We start from the raw sequence: 19,580 nt of genomic DNA, 5'->3' as shown, positions 1-19,580 counted from the left end.
GAAGGAGAGAATAATTTTGTAAGAATTTTAGAATTTCCTGACTCTAAATAGGAAAGGTAGAAGTGATTAAGTTACTGCTAATCACGTCTGGACTTGCTATAAAATGTCTAACAATCACCTACTTAGACTCTTGATAGGGATTTAATCTTTGTGTTTGGTTATTATATAAAAATTGCTTCCATTTGTTGAATGTCTATTATGTGTCGAGCACTTTAGGTATTTTATATCTGATCTTCATTAAGAAACACAACAAAATTCCCATCAGGGTAAGAAGTGTTAGCCCCATCTGAAAGAAGACAGAACTGAGACAGAGGAGAGTAGTTTGTTCAGTTTTATACATCTATTAGGTGTTGGGACCAGAATTAGAACCCAGGTCTTTGTGGTGTTGGTCAGCGATAGATGTGTTAACAGTAATTTGTCCGCGTGCCCCAGTGAGGCCCACCAACCACCTTTATACTCTTCTACTTGGTTGCCATGGTGACTCAGTTCCCTCTTCATTTAATAGAATTCTACTTTTCATCTAAATCTGCCCGTATCTCTGCTCTTTCTAGTTTCTTTAGCCCAGCTGTGAGCATGATTAAGTTTTTAGCTGCTTAATTTTACTCATTCTATTATTCCTACCAATGAAGGGAAAGAACTTTTGGAATAGGTAACCAGGTTGAGGAATTTGGATGGTGTTTCTGGAGTGATTTCTATTACATATGAACTCTTAGATTTCCTTAATGACTGATCAGAATAGGATGTCTATGTGTTCTTAGCAGAACTTTCTGTTCATTCTGTAGTAATTCAGATTGTTCCTTACTTTCATGTAATCAGAGAATAATTTTCTCTTGGTTAGCTCTAGATCTTGAGATTATATCATGAATAAAGTTTTAGTGCAGGGTCACTGCACAATGCCCAGGTGTGAGGTAGGGTTTTCTTCTTGTAATTGTTACTCCTATTATGTGTACAGGGTAAAAGTTCTTATAACATGCCGACGTGGAAATGCAATGAGTCTTGAATTATGTTTGTATTTATAATCCCAAAGTAAAATTTTTTAAAGTTTAGAAAGCCCATTTTCCTTGATTAACATATGACAGTATCTAGGGAGTGTGATACCTTGGAATGAAATAAGAGGAGCCTGGAGAGTTCCCTGGTGGCCTAGTAATTAGGATCCCAGGCTTTCACTGCTGTGGCCTGGGTTCAGTCCCTGGTCGGGGAACTGAGATCCCGTAAGCTGCACGGCATGGCCAAGGGGGAAAAAAATGTGAGGAGCCTGAAATACAATCATGCATGTAGAAGTAGGAACAACTTTCATTTATTAAATAAATGCAGAAAAAAAAGTACCCTAAATGTAATCAACAGCTTTGGACATAGAGATCATCAGAGCTATTCTTTCTCTTTTCCTACGCAAACCAAAAGCCAGTCACTCAGCAGGGAAACTGTTCCTGAGTTGGAACTTCCCACCATACATATATCTACTTAACCACACTTCTTATGGCTTCCTAGTATGCCCAGCTTTTCCTGTCCTTTCTTTTTTCATAAAAATACCTTAATGTGTATTTTTTTTTAAATAGACAAAAATACACATGGTTCAAAATTTCGAAAGGTAAAGAAAGGTTATACAATGAAAGTTTTTTCTTTTACTCTATTCCCCAGCCTTTCATTTTGCTTTCCGGGAGCAACCATAGTTAACAGATTTTTGTGTATCCTTTCAGTGATAGTCTGTATGTATATACATACAAGCATGTGCATAATTTTTAACATAAATGGTAACATATCTTGTTTTTCTACTTTGAGATGATTCATGTTAGTATATAAATAGCTTTCTCATTTTATGGCTGCATAATAGTCCACTTTATGGTTGCATCATGATTTATTTAATAGTCCCCTACCAGTGATTACATAGGTTACATTTCTTATTCTTTGCTGTTCCAAATAGTGCTGAAGTGGGTAATCTCATACATATAATGCAGGTATTTAAAAGAGGAATTGCTGGGTCAAAAGACAATTAGCTCTTGTAATTTTGATAGTCTTTTCTGCTAGCCTTTGTTACTCCTTGCTTTCCTTAACATGATTTTGTCTTGTTGCCTCCATATATTTGTCTGTCATCTGCTTCCTGCCTACGGTATTTGCCTGTGGTCACATCTCTTTCTTTAGAATCCAGCTTAATGCTAACACTCTCCAGGAAAGTCTCTTGATAATTCATATCAGGTCATAGTATTTATTCCCTTGATTCATCATGTCACTTACAGGCTATTTCTACTTTCATGTAAAACTTGATTTAATATATCTTCATTGACTTCCCAAAACAGTTTTTTTTAGTTTTCTTAAATGTTTAAAAATGATGGATGAATAAATTACTGAAAAATCTTTCTTGAATTTGCTAGCTATTCTACTTGGCTTTGTAGAAAATATAAAAGATCTGTGTAGATAATAAAATATCACTTGAAAAGATCGATTTAATTTAATAATAATCTTTTTTGGGTATTTGTAAATAGAGGACTTTAAATATAAAATATAAACAACTTGGTGTTTTTTTAAACAATATAGGCATACTTCAGTAATGTTTGGGTTTGGTTCCAGACCACTGCAGTAAATTAGCAAATATCGAAATAAAGCTGTTCCAAATAGTGCTGAACTTTTTTCAGAGTCATCTATGAGGTTTGGAATCTGCTTCATCCAAACTCCTGTTAATGTTGATATTTTGACCTTTTCCCATGAATCACGAATGATGTTCTTAATGGCATCTAGAATGGGGAATCCTTTCTGAAGGTTTTCAGTTTGCTTTGCTCAGATCCATCAGAGGAATCACTATCTGTGGCAGCTACAGCCTTACAAAATGTATTTCTTTTTTTTTAAAGTTTTTATTTATTTAATTTTTGTCTGTGTTGGGTCTTCGTTTCTGTGCTAGGGCTTTCTCCAGTTGCGGCAAGTGGGGGCCACTCTTCATCGCAGTGCGCGGGCCTCTCACTGTCGCGGCCTCTCTTGTTGCAGAGCACAGGCTCCAGACGCGCAGGCTCAGTAGTTGTGGCTCACGGGCCTAGTTGCTCCGCGGCATGTGGGATCTTCCCAAACTAGGGCTCGAACCCGTGTCCCCTGCATTGGCAGGCAGACTCTCAACCACTGCGCCACCAGGAAAGCCCCCAAAATGTATTTCTTAAAGAATAAGACTTGAAAGTCAAAATGACTCCTTGATCCGTGGGCTGCAGCATGGATGTTGTGTTAGCAGGCATGGAAACAGCATTAATCTCATTGTCTGTCTCCATCAGAGCTCTTGGGTTGACCAGGTGTGTTGTCCATGAGCAGTAATAAATCTCTTCTGAGCAGTAGGTCTCAACAGTGGGCTTAAAATATTCAGTAAACCATGTTGTAAACAGATATGCTGCCATCCAGGCTTTGTTGTTCCATTTATAGAGCACAGGCAAAGTAGACTTAGCATTATTCTTAAGGGTCCTAGGATTTTTTCAGAATAATAAATGAGCATGCTTCAATTTAAAGTCACCAGCTGTATTAGCCCCTAACAAGAGAGGCAGCCTGTCCTTTGAAGCTTTGAAGCCAGATGTCGACTTCTCCTCTCTAGCTAGGAAAGTCCTAGATGGCATCTTCTTTCAGTATAAGGCTGTTTTATCTACATTGAAAATCTGTTATTTGGTGTAGCTTCCTTCATTATTGATCTTAGCAAGATCTGGTTATCTTGCTGCCGGTTCTACATCAGCACTTTGCTGCTTCACCTTGCACTTTTCTGTTACGGAGGTGGCTTCTTTCCTTAAGCCTCACTAACCAACCTCTGCTAGCTTCAGACTTCTCTTCTGCAGCTTCCTCACTTCTCTCAGCCTTCATAGAATTGAGGAGAGTTAGTACCTTGCTCTAAATTAAGCTTGGGCTGAAGGGAATGTTGTGGCTGGTTTGATCTTCTATCCAGACTGATAAAACTTTCTTCATATCAGCAGTAGGGTTTCATTTTTTTATCAGTCGTGTCTTCACTGGAGCAGCACTTTTACTTTCCTTCAAGAACTTTTCCTTTGCTTTCACAACTTGGCTGTTTGGTGCAAGAGGCCTAACTTTTGGCCTGTCCTGGCATTTGACATGCCTTCCTCACTAAACTTAATCCTTTTAGCTTTTTTTTTTTTTTTTTTTTAATATTTGCTTATTTAGGCTGCATCGGGTCTTAGTTGCGGCACATGGGAGCTTCATTGTGGCGTGCAGGCTTCTCTCTAGTTGTGGTGGGTGGGCTCAGTAGTTGCAGCACACGGGCTCTAGAGCGCGCAGGCTTAGTTGCCCCGTGGCATGTGGGATCTTAGTTGCCCGACCAGGGACCAAACCCGTGTCCCCTGCATTGGAAGGCAGATTCTTAACCACTGGACCACCAGGGAAGTCCCAGCTTAATCCTTTTAGCTTTTGATTTAAAGTGAGAGACATGCGACTCTTCCTATCACTTAAACACTGAGAGGCCATTGAGGGTTATTAATTGGACTAATTTCAATATTGTTGTGTCTCAGGAAATAGAGAGGCCCGAGAGAGGCAGGAACAGCCTGTCGGTGGAGCAGTCAGAACACACACAACATTTATTAAGTCTGCTGCCTTATGTGGTTTGTGGCACCCTAAAACTATTACAGTAGTAACATCAAAGATCACTGGTCATAGATCACATTAACAAATAATAACAATAATGGAAAAGTTTAAAGTATTGCGAGAATTACCAAAATGTGATACAGAGACACAAAGTGAACAAATGTTGGAAAAGGGCACCAATAGACTGGCTTGATGCAGGGTTGCCACAGACTTTCAATTTGTAAAAACTGCAGTATCTGCAAAACACAACAAAGCAAAGTGCGATAAAACCAGGTATGCTGTATTAGTTCTAACTAAGAATTTAGCTATCGTATTCTTTTGTGTGTGTTTGTAAACAAAACATCATTTGTCATTTTCATTTTCTGGTATTTTTGTCTTGAAGAAACTCAGCCTTGATTGGTACCTCACACTGGATAGGAATAGCTAAATTTAACTGATTTTGGTTTTGCAGATAATTTGGACAAAACAATAACTTATTTTAAATATGAACAGAACCTAAAATTCTAATGTGTCCTAGGTACTTTACAAGAAGTTTATTCTAGTATGATAAAATTTGATTCTGTAGAGGCATATCCTATTCCGTATTGGTCTTTGCCATTTTACACATAATGTACTGGTCCTGCCAAAACAGAGAGAATGGTCAGTAATGCACAGGCATGTGTCACAGTTGCGCGTGTTGGAGCATCACACAAGTGCTCGTGTGTGCCTTTATTATGTGGTGTCTGTTTTATTATTTGCAGTGTCTGCCTTTCACTTAAGCAAGTGCAGAGTAACATTTTCCTTGATCATTCTTTATTGGAACATTTCTTTGTTCTTAAGATCCGAATAAATACGGCTTGCCTCATTGTGTCAAAACTTGTTGTGAAGAGACAGTTGCTCTGTGTTCCTATACGTTGTGCCTCAGCAGTGTCTGTCCTTCTCTGCCCCCTCATTCAAAAGGGATGCCTCATGATTCTCTAGGCTTTTTGTATTTGCAGTGTGCTCTCCAAGGATGATTTCTCACAGCATCTTTATGACACAGATTTTCTGTAGACATTAAGGAGAAAGAGGTAATGCTTGTCGAAGGTCACAAACAAGTGAAGATAAGGTACAGGGTTAAAATTGGAGCCACCATGCTTTCCCTCTGTCTTCTTTTCTCTCTCAATTCTGATCTGTCACAGAGATACCAGTTGGTTCTTCATAAATTCATTTCCTCACTAACTCACAAACACCTGTTTGGGTGACATCACTGAAATAATCTGTATACAGAACATGAACACTGCACCCAGATGTGAGGGGTGTTTCCTTTAACATGATTACCAAACAGAAGAAACCTAAGTTGACTGCAGAGGAAACTCTGAAGCCCAGACTGTATAATTGAGAAATAATTGAAAAGATAACTGAAGTCTGTTGAATTTAATATACTACATAATAATTATTAAGATTTTCAGATAAATCAATGAAAGGTTTTATTTAAATGTTTAGAAATGGAATTGTAAATGTCTCTTTAGTCAGAATCAAAAAAATGTCCCAGTCCTAGAAGAAACATAGACTTTTTGTTATCCGGTGAAGATCACAAATTGAAACAGATCCCATAACTTATCTTTATAAAACAATGTGTTCCATGATCTCACGTAGGTCAACAAATGTGTTTCTAATGGTAAAGGAAACATTAGAAAATAATGTATTTTGATATAAGGAAAGAGAAGAGAATCATGGTATGGTTAGAAATGTTCATTAATGTACATTAGGCAGATTGTTTGTTTTAAAAAAGGGACGGATGTGTCTGAAAATGCAAATTGACATAACTACAAGGTACTGGTTTTCATGATCCATTTTAGAAAATAATGATTAGATATTAGGTTATTTTGGTGAGAGAATAAAACATTTTTTATATGTGATAGAATTTCAAATATGGCCTGAAATACTGATCTTACCTTTGAGTCACGAAAAAAATGTATGTTATGTTGAAAAAGTTTAAAGCACCTCCTTAGATATATAAAGGAACTACCAACTTTGAATACTTTTGACTGTGAATTTTAACATTTTTATTCGTAAGAGTCTTAGAAGAAATACTTGAACATATATATTAATATTTGGTTGCTAAATAGTGTAGAAAAAGTTACAGTGAAATGCTAAAGTTACTTTTGATTTAAGTTCCATTGACTAGGCAGATCATTTCCATAATTTATTTCCAGGAGAAATTTTAGGAAAAGTGGGGGGACTCTGGTTAAAAGAAATTTTGTTTATGGAACCACTGCCTGGAAGAGTGGTGGCAGTTTTGACTCAAGACCAGGCCAGAAAACTTGCCACTTAGAGCAAAGATTAAAGAGAACCTTCCATGCCTGTAAAAATGTAGGCAGTAGTCTTTCCTATCCATAATTTTATGAATGTACTTTAGATATCATTGCTGGATTTATCTACATAAACCTCTATTACCTTCCAACTGTACCAGCTTAATTTTCTGTCAGATTTCATTACTGTTCACTTGTCATTGATCTGTATTAGTATAAGAATTCCATAGAATTTCCTGACTGAATATAGTGTAAGAAGTAACCTCAGAATATGTTGCTGTATATATTAAAGTTTTAGGCTAGAGCATAATTATGAGTCAATGCGTTTTAAAGTTTTTATTTATTTAAAAAATGTCTTGAATCAGAGATTAGGATGCAAGTATAGAATGTTACACATCTTTTAACTCTTTAGATAAAGTTTTTCTTCCTTTCAGCCACTGTTTAAAAATTAGTATCTTTCAGTCTAAAGATTTAGTTTTAAATTCCTTATTTCTTATAATGGTGGTTTAGACCTAGTTTTCTGGTGCAGGTTAAGATGTGAAATTTTAACATGTGAGCATCTTCTAGAGGCCATGTGGGAAACGGGAAGATTCAGTCCATGCAGGAGACATGTTACTCTCCTTTTGCAGGACTTCAGGCAGGTCACACAACCCCTTTTTTGCCCCTCAGTTTTCCTCTTAAGTGAGGTCAGTTGAGATCACTAGAATTCCAATTAACTCTACTATTCTGTGTTTTCAAACTTGTTTTTCAGTAGTGGAATTCTGTCTTGAAGGTACTTCTATGTGTAAACCAAGGAGGAAGTGAGGAGGAAGGATCAGGGCACCTCCCCGTGCTCTGAGCGCAGGGCTGTGGCCCTTCTCGACACTTTGCCCCCCTGCGTGTTTGGCTGGGCAGGCGGAGCCCCACAGTAACTGTTTCTGTTTGCTTCAAGGGGCTATCAGCAGCAGGACGCTCATGAGTTCATGCGCTACCTGTTAGACCACCTGCACTTGGAACTCCAGGGCGGTTTCAACGGTATTTCCCGCTCATCAATTCTGCAAGAGAATTCTACTCTGTCTGCAAGTAACAAATGTTGCATGTAAGATTTAGTTTCCTTTTGTTTTCTGGGAAGACCTCAGATTTCTACTGGTGTTATTGTTTATTAGATTTACAGTGGAAGGTGGAAAGCTTTGTGGACCTTTGCTGAAACTTTTGTGCACTTGAACTTTGTGACCAAGTGGACTAGCACATGCCTCCTGCTTCCAGACCGAAGGCATCCTGTACTTGCATCTAGGTGTAGTTCTGATTGTTATTTGCTATAGATTACTTTTTTTTTTTTATAGATTACTTTTAAACTTGAAGAAATAGAAAATATTTGTACAATTTAGCACTTAAAAATTTTCCTCCAAATGTACTGAATAATGGATGGGAGACAATTTTCATATACTAAAATAATTACATTTGTTCACTAATAACAAAGGCTTAAAATATTTTGAATGTGAATTTTCCTAAAGCCTCATTTGGACTTAAATTTTCCAAAAATATGTCTGTTCTTTAATCAAATTGAGGCATTTGTAACTTTTCAGAATTTTTTTTTGCCTCTCAGTATGAACAAAACAAACCTTTTGGGTTGCTTTCCCACGTACTAATACCCCCAAAATATACACTGAGATCAGAATGTTTATTTTGCTGAGGGAGAGATAATTGACTTTTATTTCAGCTTGGATCTTGGTTAGTTGCCTCCTTTTGTTCAAATTTTGGGAAGAGTTTCATATTGACCTGTGCAGGAAAGGGATTTATTAGACAAACTCCCCAAAGAAAGAAGAAAAGAGTAAGTTCTATATAGGGTTTGCTGTAGTATATTGCCTGGCAGTCCGTAAATCGGATTTTGTGTAAGATAAGGTCTTTTTAATGACAGAGCAGTCTCACAGCTAATCTGACTGTATCAGAGATGGGCAATCAATATGAATTGCCATACTTTTTTAAATGTTTGAACCTAGGTCCTAGGAGCTATGGTTCAAATTAGAATCCAGTACAGAAAGGGAAGGACCTGTGATTTGGTAGAAATGTTCTTGCTGCTAGCACCAAATCAAACATAGTATTAAATGAAAAATTCTGTTTTGTATTTTAGGATGATATATTCATACACAAAGGATATTGAACTGGGCTCTATGAAGGACAGTCTGTGTGAAGTGAGAGGATATATGTCTTTATTATTTTATTTGATGCCCAGGGCACCCTTAGGGAATCACATTGTGTGATACAAGATGTTCTTTTAGTAACTAATGAGTTTTCAGTATTAATCCATACCCTTTCATGATATTTTAAATAATAGTAATTTTAAGTTCCATTAGTGAGTTAGGAACATAAAAAAATTATCAAGTATTCAAAACTCAGGCTCCTTTATATTTCCTTACATTCACTGGAGGATGCATTTCAGGATCTAAGGATCATATTTGCTAAAACTACAAAAAAAAAAGGTCTCCTGTATTTGTATTTATTTGTATAAACACACTGAACCCTACTGAAGGTGGGGGTGAGGATGGTAGAAATAAATGGCGGATGTGTTCTTTTTAATACATAGAAAATCACGAGTGCCAATATAAAGGAACTTTGCAGCATAATAGCCTGTCCAAGTAGCCAATATTTAAACTCTCTCATTGTGTAGTTATGATAAATGGAACAGTGATTTTGAAATAATTCGTGAATCTTGTTTTAAGTCATTGTATAATGACTGACTAAGCTTAATGCCATACACATCAGATAGCCAAGAATTCATTAGTATCTTTTTCTCAGAGGAAGAAATTATAAAGGAAGAAGAAGTACATTGAGTTTAAATGTACTGCTTTTTAATAAAGCAGTTTCCATTTTAATTAAAGGCAGCAGTGTGTGTGAACATCAGGATGAAAGGGTCAGTCATAGTCCCTTTACTTTTCAGTAGATTTTTTTGGGGGGTGTATATCCTTTGTGATACAGATATTAAACCTAAAACCTGAAATGGCCATTATATCCTACAGTTCCCATTGTATCTTCCCTTTGTAATTTACTGAAGCCATGTGTATCCTATGAACAACTTAAAAAAAAACAAAAAAGCTACAGTATGTTTCTTTTGCCAGTAAGGAAGGAAGCCCTTTCATAGAAAAGGAAGCAAACTTTTAAAATAATAGAATTGCTCAGGTAGGTTTTGTCTGTCTCATCATTGCAGTAGGTCTAATTTGGAGCAACTCGAAGTACGGTTCATTGTATTAGGAGTACTAATCTGATGCAAGTGACAGAAACCACCTCAAATTGCTATTAGCGAAAAAGAGCAATATACTGGCTCAAGTAACTGCATAAGTGCACAAAAGTTAATATGTGTTCACTGTAGTACTATTAATGAAAGCACACAAATGAACCTCAGTATCCATTAATATTTTTATTCTGATTCATCTTTATTTGTTCTGTTGACAATTTTATGTGGGTTCCTGTTGTTGCAGTGAAACCCAAAGCCATTTTGGTTTTTAAAATAATATTTTTTTATTGAAGTATAGCTGATTTACCCATTAATATTAGTTAAATTAAGAGAAGGAGCATAGTGTCCAGAGCAGGTGCTCAGGTCAGGCCAGCTGTGTGAACCTGGGCCAAGTTATTTAACCTATGAACCTCAGCTTCCTGGTCTGCAAAATGGGGATAATCTTATCTACCTCAGAGTTGTTGTGAGGATTAATTGATTTACATGGAAAGTACTTAGAATGGAGCCTGGCATGTAAGTGCTAAATAATATAAGTGCTTGCTAATCATGCTGTCACTGGTGCACTTCCTCAGCTGTTCTTGTGCATTCTCTGTCCATATCGTGGCAGGCTGTGCACCTGTCAAAGAGTGAGTTACATGTCCAAGATACGTACTTAGGAAAGAAAAGCAAAAAGCAGGTATGATCCTGATTATTGTTATAAAAGATGCTTACAACACTCCAAGGGCTTTCTTTTTGGTAAGCACTTGTCTAAAAGCACTGTACGTATATTCCCATTTCATCGTCACCAGGCCTCGAAGGTAGATAGATGTTATGCCTGTTTCACATTTGATGAAGCTGAGGCACAGAGAGGTTAAGTAACATTAAGACAGTTGGTTTTTTATTGTTCTTAAAGTGCTGTACATATTTTTTGATCTCTACAAGGGAATTATTATATTGTTTTAAGTGAGCTTTTTGAAAGGCTTGTTGATAGTAACATCCAGCACTTCAAATGTGAAGTCATATCTCCACCAGTGATTACTAAGTAAGTATGTATTAAATCTGTTTACCTCATTTTCCCCAAATATGACCATCTAAAAAAATCTGAAACTATCTTTGATCAAGGTTGTTGTTCAAAGTAAAGTAATTGAGAGAGCTCCCCCTAATATGAGAAGTCTTGCAAACGGTCCAATCTAAGGCAGTTCCCTCTTTTCTGAGGGGTATAATTGAGGGAAAGGGGTCCTGTTGCCCTGAGTACAGGCATGTACGTGATCTGTTAGTAATGGCAAATGTTCAGTATTTGTTTGTTAGTAACTTCTGTACAAAGTAGTGGGATTGGGAGAGGAGCTGGGGGAAGGCCAGTGGCTTAAACCTTTTATTTGGTATACGTCTATATGTAGCTTCGAAATTTTTGTGTTATTTTATAATTTAAATTAATAAATGATATATGTGTGTATATATATATATATATATATATATATATATATATATATATATATACCCCCCCAAACAGAGCCACCTATAGGACCTTTTACACATATGTATTTTAGTTTTTTACTGAGATGTTTTCCTGTGTGATTTTCTTTAGAAATGGAGCATCTACAGTTGTCACGGCTATATTCGGAGGCATTCTCCAAAATGAGGTTAACTGCCTCATATGTGGGACAGAATCTAGAAAGTTTGATCCATTCCTAGGTAAGACATATGTGGCATATGGAGATATGATATTGTATTAAAATAATAACTAATGTTTCCTTTGAAAACTAAGACAGTAAAGAGATAAATCCTTAAAAATACATCAATTTTTGAAATTATTTTTTGAGTGTGGTTCTATTCCTTTAACAGTTCTGTTTTCCTATTTCCTTTTAAGACCTTTCATTAGATATTCCAAGTCAGTTCAGAAATAAGCGCTCTAAGAATCAAGAAAATGGACCAGTTTGTTCATTACGAGGTAAAGATACTTTAATGTTCTAGAATTTTTCCCCCTTGAAATAGCAAATGATTGTTTTAATGAATTTGTGTTATAACTTAACAAGCGTCAAACCTGAATGTCTCTTCTTGTACAAAAAAATTCTGTTTAGCAAGAATGCCTGCCAGAGATACTGACCTGCCAGGTGAAACATAAAATATTTCTCACCTTTCTCCTCTTTTTAAAACTAGTTTAAAATTGAAAGTTTGTAACAAAACTTTTTCTGATCTAATGAAATAATAGAATTTATTCTATGGATATTCCACTAGTAACCAGAGGAAGAAAGAACCTCAGAAAAGTTTTATAAATTATGGTGTCATTCGCTCTTTTGTATGACTAATAATTTGAGAGCTCTCTTGATGACATAACTGTTGGCTAAGCCTGAGGCCTTGCTTTTAATTGCAAGATTAAAATTCACATTTACTTTGAGAGATTTACTTTGAGAGATTTCTGAACAGATTTTTTCCTTGATGAGTATTAACTACTTTAGTCAAGGCAAAAGACCTGTCCTTGACCAACCACTAAAATGACTAATTGTTCTTTTTAGTCATAGAAAGAAGAAACTAGGATAGAAAAAAGAAAGAGGATCTAGTATGTGTTCTGTTATTAAGTACCTCTACAGTGAAGGAAAATAAAAAGTTTCTACCCTGAATTACATGTTCACTAAAAGTTTTAGGGAGTATTGTCATAATGATTAATATACATATAATGTAAACTTTTCTTACAAAACAGAAGATTCTGTTGGTCTAAAACTTTACTGTCCAATATGCAACCATGAAGTCACATGTGCCTATTAAAATTTAAATTAATCAATCAAAGTGAAATTTCAAATTCCATTGCTCAGTTATACTAGCCATATTTAGAGTGCTCAGTAGCCACATGTGGCCAGTGGCTACTGTAGTGGTCAGCACAGATGCAGAACATTTCCACTGTTGCAGAAAGTTCTATTAGACAGTGCTGCTGTAGAATCAAATTATCCTGTAAAATGTATATGAAAACACTTTGTAGATGCTTTTAGTTTGTTCACCACCTATACAACAGTGTTGATTGATTGTCTCTTTTGAACAGGAGTACAGAATAAATTTAAGGAAGCCCCATCCACGCCACTTCCCCCTAAAATATGTGGCTATAGTATGTTTCTCTAAAACTGTTTTGGCCTATTTGAGATTGATTAAGAAAATATCACAGTATACTTGATAGCAAGTGTCTGTCAGATCATTTTCCCTTTATATTTATGGCATGTGAATACAGGCTAACAAGCATAAAACAAATATTATTTGATCATTTAGAGAGGAAATCAGTGAAAGTTAAATTTTTAAAGAGCCTCAAATTATATAATCTAAATTAGATTGACTTCATCTTAAAATATCAATAAGAACACTAATAATATTAATGTAGTAAAAAACACTGTTCCTCAATATATATATGTGGGTATATATTTGAATAATAATTTCTCATGTTTAACAAAACCTTTAGTCCAGATGATTTTTGACTGATTGGAAGACCCAGAGACACTCATTTGTTCAGGTTTCTTTCCTCCTTCCTTCAGTGCTGATTCCCCCCACCCCTCCTGAATTGGTCATACATGGTTCTTATTGCCTCTGTAACATTCCACTTAAACTTAATGCCCTAATACTGAGAGATGTTCCTTTCTTGAGACCATCCAGCAGAGTGTATGACACAGCTTACTTAGGTGGTTGACTGGTACTATAAACAAGAATAGTGGCAAATGGAATTTGCCTCACATCCCAAGTAGTATTTTTCTTGGCATAGACTCCTTGAAATCTGATAAAGATTGGTATTAGCATCAGGGGGCCCAGACCATCCTGAGGTGTTGAGGGATTGGCTGGAAACATGTTTCCTGTATTCTCAGCTGGCTTTCCTTTGAATTCTCAGACTTCATTTTGTTAAAGAGCTTACTGTCAGCTTTAGAATTTCTAAACCATGCAGTATCTGCGAAATGCAACAAAACGGGATTTTCAGATGATGCTCGTGGTTTTCAAGAAGGCGCCTAGTAAAGGACCCAGAGGGCTAGAAAAATTTCCAGATGAAAGGCAGCACATTTCAGAAACTTTCATAAGGTAACTGAACTATATACAACATCAAAAATATAACCAGGCTGTCTCGAGAGACAAAGAAGCATGCAGTGGCAATTACCTTTCATGATGAAGCATCAAAGACATTTGCCTGTGAGGGCTCAACTTCTGCTTAAGAATGAGGGAGAGGCTGGTGACAAGATGGTGGAGTAGAAGGACTTGAGCTCACCTCCTCTCACAAAAACACAAAATCACAACTAACTGCTGAACAACCATCAACAAAAAAGACTCGAACCTACCAAAAAGATATTCTATACCCAAAGACAAAGAAGAAGCCACAATGAGACGGTAGGAGGGGCGCTTCTGCAATATAATCAAATCCCATAACCAGTGGGTGGGTGACCTACAAACTGGAAAATAATTATATCACAGAGACTGCCACAGGAGTGAGAGTTCTGAGCCCAATATCAGGCTTCCCAGCCTTGAGGTCTGGAATCAGGAGAAGGAGTCCCCGAAGCATTTGGATATGAAGGCCAGGGTGGCTTGAGTGCAGGAGCTCCACAGGACTGGAGGAAACAGAGACTCCACTCTTGGAGGGCGCACACAAGGTTTCACATGCACTGGGACCCAGGGCAAAGCAGTCATAGGAGCCTGGGTCAGACCTACCTGAGGGTCTTGGAAGGTCTCCTGGGGACACGGGGGTTGACTGTGGCTGACTGTGGGGACAAGGACACTGGTGGCAGACGCCCCAGGGAATACTCAATTGGTGTGAGCTCTCCTGGAGGTCACCATTTTGGCAAAGAGACCTGACCCCCCCAACAGCCTACAGGCTTCAGTGCTGGGATGCTTCAGGCCACACAACCAACAGGGTGGGAACACAGCCCCACCCATCATCAGACAGGCTGCCTAAAGTCATCCAGAGCCAACAGCCACCTATAAATACACCTCTTGAGCTGGCCCTGCCCACCAGAGGGACAAGACCCAGCTCCACCCACCAGGGGGCAGACACCAGTCCCTCCCACCAAGAAGCCTGCACAAGCCCCTGGGCCAACCTCACCCACCAGGGGGCAGACACCAGAACCAAGAAGAATTACAGTCCTGCAGCCTGGGGAACAGAGACCTCAAACACACAAATTTAGATAAAATGAGATTGCAGAGAAATATGTTCCAGGTGAAAGAACAAGATAAAAACCCAGAAGAACAACTAAATGAAGTGGAGATAGGCAATCTACTTGAAAAAAAAATCAGAGTAATAACAGTAAAGTTGATCCAAGATCTCGGAAAAAGAATGGAGGCACAGACCAAGAGAATACAAGAAATGTTTAATAAAGAGCTAGAAACTTTAAAGAACAAACAATAAGAGATGAACAATACAATAACCGAAATGAAAAATACACTAGAAGGAATCAATAGTGGAATAAATGAGGCAGAAGAACGAACAAGTGAGCTGGAAGACAGACTGGTGGAAATCACTTCTGTGGAACAGAATAAAGAAAGAAGAATGAAAAGAAATGAGGACAGTCTAAGAGACCTCCAGGATAACATTAAATGTACCAACATTCACATTATATGGGTCCCAGAAGGAGAAGAGAGAAAGGGCCTGAGAAAATATTTGAAGAGATAATAGCCAAAAACTTCCCTAACGTGGGAAGGGAAACACACACTCAAGTCCAGGAAGTGCAGAGAATCCCATACAGGATAAACCCAAGGAGGAACACACCAAGACACATATTAATCAAATTGACAAAAATTAAAGACAAAAAGAAAATATTAAAAACAACACATGAAAAGCAACAAATAACATACACGGGAATCCCCATACGGTTATCAGCTGATTTTTCAGCAGGAACTCTGCAGACCAGAAGGGAGTGGCACGATATACTTAAAGTGATGAAAGGGGAAAACCTACAACCAAGAATACTCAACCCAGCAAGGCTCTCGTTCATATTCAACAGAGAAATCAAAAGCTTTACAGACAAGCAAAAGCTAAGAGAATTCAGCAACACCAGTTTTATGACAAATGAAAAGGAACTTCTCTAGGTGGAAAAGGCCACAGCTAGAAATGAGAAAATTACGAATGGGAAAGCTCACCAATAAAGGTAAACATACAGTAAAGGTAGGAAATCATCAAACCACAAATAAGATATCAAAATCAGCAACTGTGAGAAGAGGAGAGTACAAATGCATTTGAAATTAAGAGACCAGCAACTTAATCCTGTATATATATGTAGACTGCAATATCAAAACCTCAGTGTAGCTGCAAACCAATAATCTATAATAGACACACACACGAAAAAGAAAAAGCAGTCCAAACACAACACTAAAGATAGTCATCAAATCACAAGAGAAGAGAACAAAAGAGGAAGGGAAGAAAAAAATCCTACAAAAACAAATCCAAAACAATTAACAAAATGGCAATAAGAACATACATCCTGGGGCTTCCCTGGTGGCGCAGTGGTTGGGAGTCTGCCTGCCAGTGCAGGGGACGCGGGTTCGAGCCCTGGTCTGGGAGGATCCCACATGCCGCGGAGCGACTGGGCCCGTGAGCCACAACTACTGAGCCTGCGCGTCTGGAGCTTGTGCTCTGTAACAAGACAGGCCGTGACAATGAGAGGCCCGCGCACCGCGATGAAGAGTGGCCCCCCCTTGCTGCAACTAGAGAAAGCCCTCGCACAGAAACTAAGACCCAACACAGCCAAAAATAAATAAATAATTAAAAAAAAAAAAAAAAAGAACATACATCCTGATAATTACCTTAAACATAAACAGATTAAATGCTCGAACCAAAAGACAGATTGGCTGAATAGATACAAAAACAAGACCCATATATATGCTGTCCACAAAAGACCCACTTCAAATCTAGGGACACATACAGACAAAGTGAGGACATGGAAAAAGCTATTCCATGCAAATGGAAATCAAAAGAAAGCTGGAGTAGCAATACTCATATCAGACAAAATAGACTTTAAAGACTGTTACAAGAGACAATGAAGGACACTACAAAATTATCAAGGAATCAATCCAAGAAGATAAAACAACTGTAAATATATATATGCACTTAACATAGGAGCACCTCAATATATAAGGCAAATGCTAATAGCCATAAAAGGAGAAATCGACAGTAACACAATAATAATGGGGGACTTTAACACCCCACTTACATCAATGGACAGATCATCCAGACAGAAAATAAATAAGGAAACACAGGCCTTAAATGACACATTAGACCCAATGGACGTAATTGACATTTATAGAACATTCCATCTGAAAGCAGCAGAATACACCTTCTCAAGTGCACATGGAACATTCTCCAGGATAGATCACATGTTGGGCAACAAAGCAAGCCTTGGTAAATTTAAGAAAACTGAAATCATATCATACTTCTTTTCTGACCACAATGCTGTAAGATTAGAAGTCAACTACAAGGAAAAAACTAAAAAAACAAACATGTGGAGGTTAAACAGTATGCTATCAAACAACCAATGGATCACTGAAGAAATCAAAGAGGAAGTCAAAAAGTACCCGAAGACAAATGAAAACGAAAGCAAGACGATACAAAACTTACGGGACACAGCAAAAGCAATTCTAAGAGGGAAGTTTATAGCAAGACAATCTTACCTTAGGAAACAAGAAAAATCTCAAGTAAACAACCTAACCTTACACCTAAAGCAACTAGAGAAAGAAGAACAAACAAAACCCAAAGTTAGTAGAAGAAATCATAAAGATCAGAGCAGAAATAAATGAAATAGAGATGAAGAAAATAACAGAAAAGATCAAGGAAACTAAAAGCTGGTTCTTTGAGAAGATAAGCAAAATTGATAAACCTTCAGCCAGACTCATCAAGAAAAAAAGGGAGAGGGCTCAAATCAATAAAATTAGAAATGAAAAAGAAGTTACAATGGACACCATAGAAATACAAAGGATCATAAGAGACAAGCAACTATATGCCAATAAAATGGACAACCTAGAAGAAATGGACAAATTCTTAGAAAGGTACAAACTTCCAAGATTGAACCAGGAAGAAACAGAAAATATGAACAGACCTATCATAAGTACCAAAATTGAAACTCTGATTTTAAAACTTCCAACAAACAGAAGTCCAGGACCAGATGGCTTCACAGGCAAAGTCTATCAAACATTTAGAGAAGAGTTAACACCTATCCTTCTGAAACTATTCCAAAATACTGCAGAGGAAGGAACACTCCCAAACTCATTCTATGAGGCCACCATCACCCTGATAACCAAAACCAAAGGTACCACAAAAAAAGAAACTTACAGGCTAATATCACTGATGAACATAGATGAAAAAATCCTCAACAGAATACTAGCAAGCCAAATCCAACAATACATTAAAAGGGTCATACACCATGATCAAGTGGGATTTATCCCAGGGATGCAAGGATTTTTCAATATCCTCAAATCAATCAGTGTGATATACCACATTAACAAATTGAAGAATAAAAACCATATGATCATCTCAATAGATGCAGAAAAAGCTTTTGACAAAATTCAACACCCATTTATGATAAAAACTCTTGAAAGTGGGCCTAGAGGGAACCTACCTCAACATAATAAAAGCCATATGTTACAGACCCACAGCTAACATCACACTCAATGGTGAAAAGCTGAAAGCATTTCCTCTAAGATCAGGAACAAGACAAGGATGTCCACTCTCCCCACTTTTATTCAACATAGTTTTGGAAGTCTTAGCCACAGCAATCAGAGAAGAATAAAAGGAATCCAAATTGGAAAAGAAGTAAAACTGTCACTGTTTGCAGATGACATACTATACATAGTAAATACTAAAGATGCTACTAGAAAACTACTAAAGCTCATCCGTGAATTTGATAAAGTTGCAGGATACAAAATTAATACACAGAAATCTCTTGCATTCCTATACACTAACAACCAAAGATCAGAAAGAGAAATTAAGGAAACAATCCCATTTACCATCACATCAAAAAGAACAAAGTACCTAGGAATAAACCTACCTGAGGAGGCAAAAGGCCTATACTCCAAAAACTATAAGACGCTGATGAAAGAAACTGAACATGACACAAACAGATGGAAAGATATACCACATTCTGGGATTGGAAGAATCAGTATTATCAAAATGACTATACTACTCAAGGCAATCTACAGACTCAATGCAATCTCTATTAAATTACCAATGGCATTTTTCACAGAACTAGAACAAAAAATTTTACAATCTTAATGGAATCACAAATGACCCCAAATAGCCAAAGCAATCCTGAGAGAGAAAAACAGAACTGGAGGAATCATGCTCCCTGACTTCAGACTATACTACAAAGCTACAGTAATCAAAACAGTATGGTACTGGCCCCAAAACAAATACAGATCAATGGAACATGATAGAAAGTCCAGAGATAAACCCATGCACCTATGGTCAACTAATCTATGACAGAGGAGGCAAGAATATACAATGGAAAAAAGACAGTCTCTTCAATAAGTGGTGCTGGGAAAACTGGACAGCTATGTGTAAAAGAATGAAACTAGAATATTCTCTAAAACCATACACAAAAATAAAATGGATTAAAGAC

General features: G+C 37.3%; 1 protein-coding gene and 1 long non-coding RNA gene across 8 annotated transcripts in view; one reads left to right on the top strand and one right to left on the bottom strand.

Moving 5' to 3' along the window:
* Window positions 1-19,580, bottom strand: part of LOC132359329 (uncharacterized) — a 67,245-nt gene that overhangs the window by 14,537 nt on the left and 33,128 nt on the right. The window lies entirely within an intron of this gene.
* Window positions 1-19,580, top strand: part of USP3 (ubiquitin specific peptidase 3) — a 222,372-nt gene that overhangs the window by 180,233 nt on the left and 22,559 nt on the right. For all 5 annotated transcript variants that reach the window (XM_059913076.1, XM_059913080.1, XM_059913078.1 and 2 more), the window contains 3 exons: window positions 7,759-7,905; window positions 11,603-11,709; window positions 11,885-11,965. In XM_059913076.1, the coding sequence (XP_059769059.1) occupies window positions 7,759-7,905; window positions 11,603-11,709; window positions 11,885-11,965 (335 nt within the window). The remainder of the gene's footprint in view (window positions 1-7,758; window positions 7,906-11,602; window positions 11,710-11,884; window positions 11,966-19,580) is intronic.

This window comes from Balaenoptera ricei, chromosome 2 (genome assembly GCF_028023285.1).
Source record: "Balaenoptera ricei isolate mBalRic1 chromosome 2, mBalRic1.hap2, whole genome shotgun sequence".
Classification (NCBI taxonomy): domain Eukaryota; kingdom Metazoa; phylum Chordata; class Mammalia; order Artiodactyla; family Balaenopteridae; genus Balaenoptera; species Balaenoptera ricei.
This window is presented reverse-complemented; position numbering and strand designations above follow the sequence as displayed.